The sequence below is a fragment of the Chaetodon auriga genome, chromosome 5 (assembly GCF_051107435.1).
Source record: "Chaetodon auriga isolate fChaAug3 chromosome 5, fChaAug3.hap1, whole genome shotgun sequence".
Lineage (NCBI taxonomy): Eukaryota > Metazoa > Chordata > Actinopteri > Chaetodontiformes > Chaetodontidae > Chaetodon > Chaetodon auriga.
In genome coordinates, this window is record NC_135078.1 from 11,522,582 (window position 1) to 11,525,613 (window position 3,032).

The 3,032-nt window shown below is 40.3% G+C and overlaps 1 protein-coding gene across 1 annotated transcript; it reads right to left on the reverse strand.

Moving 5' to 3' along the window:
* Window positions 1-1,236: 1,236 nt before the first annotated feature.
* On the reverse strand, window positions 1,237-2,664 carry LOC143320521 (zinc-binding protein A33-like). The gene has a single exon (XM_076730245.1). It carries the CDS (start codon window positions 2,662-2,664, stop codon window positions 1,237-1,239), a length of 1,428 nt encoding a protein of 475 aa, XP_076586360.1.
* Between the last annotated feature and the right edge of the window lie 368 nt (window positions 2,665-3,032).

Genomic DNA, 3,032 nt, shown 5'->3' on the forward strand with positions numbered 1-3,032 from the left:
TGCTACACGTGTTTCTATAACTTCAAGAAAATGTGTTAAGGTGTTATCAATAAAATGATCATTTAAATAGAAAAGTCAGTCAGTTTCTCTGATTCCAAACACAGAAAGCAGCATGGCTTTGACTGTTCGTACTGGCAGAAGTAACTCGGGACACACATGAACTCAGTCATGTTTTCAGCAGAACATTTGCAAAGCAGGTAGAAAACCAACAAGTTTTTCAACACAACATAAAGTCAGTCCACAGTTATCCAGAGTACATCCTGACGTCCATCCAACACACACTCATGCGCTGAAATTTGAGCATTTGCTGTTTTTATTTGGGATCTTTCATTATTTTCTCATACTTGATCAACTAAATAAATCAACACACTGATATTAGAAACAGTCTTTAGTCGCAGCCTTAATTCACACAATCTTAAAGTCACTAAAATACTTTGTAGAGAAATACAAACAGCATCTGACACCATTCAATAATTTCTGCAGACTTTTCTGCAGCGAAAGAAGCACAAATAAGGAAGGAGGCTGAGTTTGTTCATCTGGATAAAACTGAAATAATATGTGGAAGATTGTATTTGACACAAATGGCAACAAAAAAAAACGTTCTCCACAGTAAAACATGTTGATCACAAAAACATTGAAACAATCTGAAAATCTGTCTTAACAGAAATGCATTTTGAGAAATTTAATGATTTTTTTTTTTAAACTTGGATAATAAAAAGACAAAAGTAATTGTGAAATGACAAAAATAAACAAGGCAAGATGAGTCTTTCTGTTCTTCTATGATTTCAAATGAAAGCCTTTTTAAAATGTGTGTTTGTTGTTCATCCTTGAAAACTTCAAATAAATCTGTAGATGAAAGTTTTCTTATTTTAATTATCACATTAAATCTACTCGTCCAACTTGTTGCAGCATCTTTACTCCACAAACACCATTTTGGAAAGAACGCTTCACACACTGAATTAATCCTTAATTCACACTTCAGTTTGTCATTCTGTGCTTTGGAAATATATTTGATGTCAGACACCGACCAAGGAATGTGTTCCATCATGTCATTTGCTGAAAGAGACAAAATATTATTTTCTATTTAACCTGGATCTCCACATTTTCTTCATTTACTTTCAAATTACAGGATTTTCACCTTTCAAGAACTAACTGTTATTGTCTGTAATTGACATGAAAGCAGCACATTATAAAAATCTGAATGAATCACTTGGACCTCACCATCCTCCCTGATCATCACACAGAAACATCACTTTGACACATTTTGATAGCAGCAGTTTTAGCATCACCAGTGTCTCCGAGACTGAAATATGGGAAGAGTTTCTCAGTGAAAGTGTCTTTGTAAGTGTAGATGTGAGTCATGTCTTCAGGGTCGTAGAAGGACACCTCCCCCCTGTCATAGTCCAGCTGGACTCTGATCCTCTGGAGACTCTTCTTCACTGTGACAGTCTTACCAAGACCATTAATGTATTTTCCACGGTGATGCAATAAACACCAGATTCCATATTTTGGTGTACCCTGTCGCTCCCCCTTCCTGTCAACTGACTCTTTAGCCAAACCCACAGCCCAGAGAGGATGGTCTCCCACCTCCACCTCCCAGCTGTGTGTCCCTGAGCTGAAGCCCTCAGAGCCCAGAACAGTGGAATACTTAGTGTTTCTCTCTGGATTGTCAGGAAGCTGCTGCTCTGTGTCTCCACGTGTCATACTGGTCAGATCATCAGACAGATAGAGCCAGGGGCTTCCAGTGTTTGGGTCCAGAATGACAGGACTGAAGTGGACCTTGTCCTTCATCTTCTTCCAGACTGTGAAGGACAGGTTGCCCAGGTGTTTGGCCACATCTATCAGAGCTCCTGAGAGCAGCTGTGGATCTGACAGTGAGCACTGGACTCTGGCTCTGCTCTGAGTGGCTTTATAACTGCTGAGGAATGGCACGTTGTGTTTCTGCAGCTCTTCTTCAACAGCACAGATACTGTCTGACAGAGAGGAGATCTGCTGCTCAATCATCTTCATCTCTCTGCTCACAGTCCTCTTCCTCTGCTCCCGTTCCTCCCTCAGAGCTGCCAGTCTGGACTCCTCTTCCTCTTTCAGGAACTGGTGGAGCTTGTTGAACTCTGCTCTGATCTGCTTCTCTGTGGACAACAGCTGCTTCTTGGAGTGTTGAATCATTTCTTTGCATGTTTCCTTCACTTCTTTGTATTTGTCCCTCTTGTCCTGCAGAGACTGTAAGTCAGATTTCAGCTGGTCCTTCAGCTCACTGACTGCTTGTTCTACAGGAACCACCTTGTGACTCTCGTGCAGAGAAAACTCACAGACAGGACACACAGCTCGCTGCTCGTCCTCACAGAATAATTTAGGCTCTTCTTGATGTTTACTACACACCACCTCCACCTTCTTCTTTCCTTTTTCTGTCCCAGATGATTCAGATCTCTGTCTCCCAGCAATGATGTCAGCCAGTTCCTTTAATGAAAAGCTTACTGGTGGATGGTCCTTTGAGGATTTTCTTTTACAAATGGGACAGTTGTTGTTTTTAGCTTGTTCCCAGAATTGTTGCAGGCAGCTTGAACAGAAGCTGTGGTTGCAGCTCAGAGACACAGGATCTGTGAAAGTCTCTGAACACACATGGCAACTCAGGTAACCTTCAACGAGGGCAATTTTCTCAGCCATTTGTATCCAAATTGTCTTTCAAAAGCAAGACTCACCAAATTCGTGTCCCTCTGAATTAAAGATTAGAGTCGTTCGTGTCTTTCTAGTAGATTTCTTTCACCCTGTAATGGCGTCTCAGTCCCAGTCAGACACGTCAAAATCAACTTTAAGTTTCTCTTTCCTTCCTTCGAAGTAAATCATTGACAGCTGACATGATATTTTCTTACCAGCAGATGGGGCTATTTGATTTCTTTACTTCTTATCTGTTAACTTTCCATATGATGAGCCTTGGACTCCTTAAAATAAAAATCATTTAATTTCAAGTTAAAAAAAACAAACAAAAACAATAAATACATAAGACAGCCCACTGACACTGAAAACAAATGATT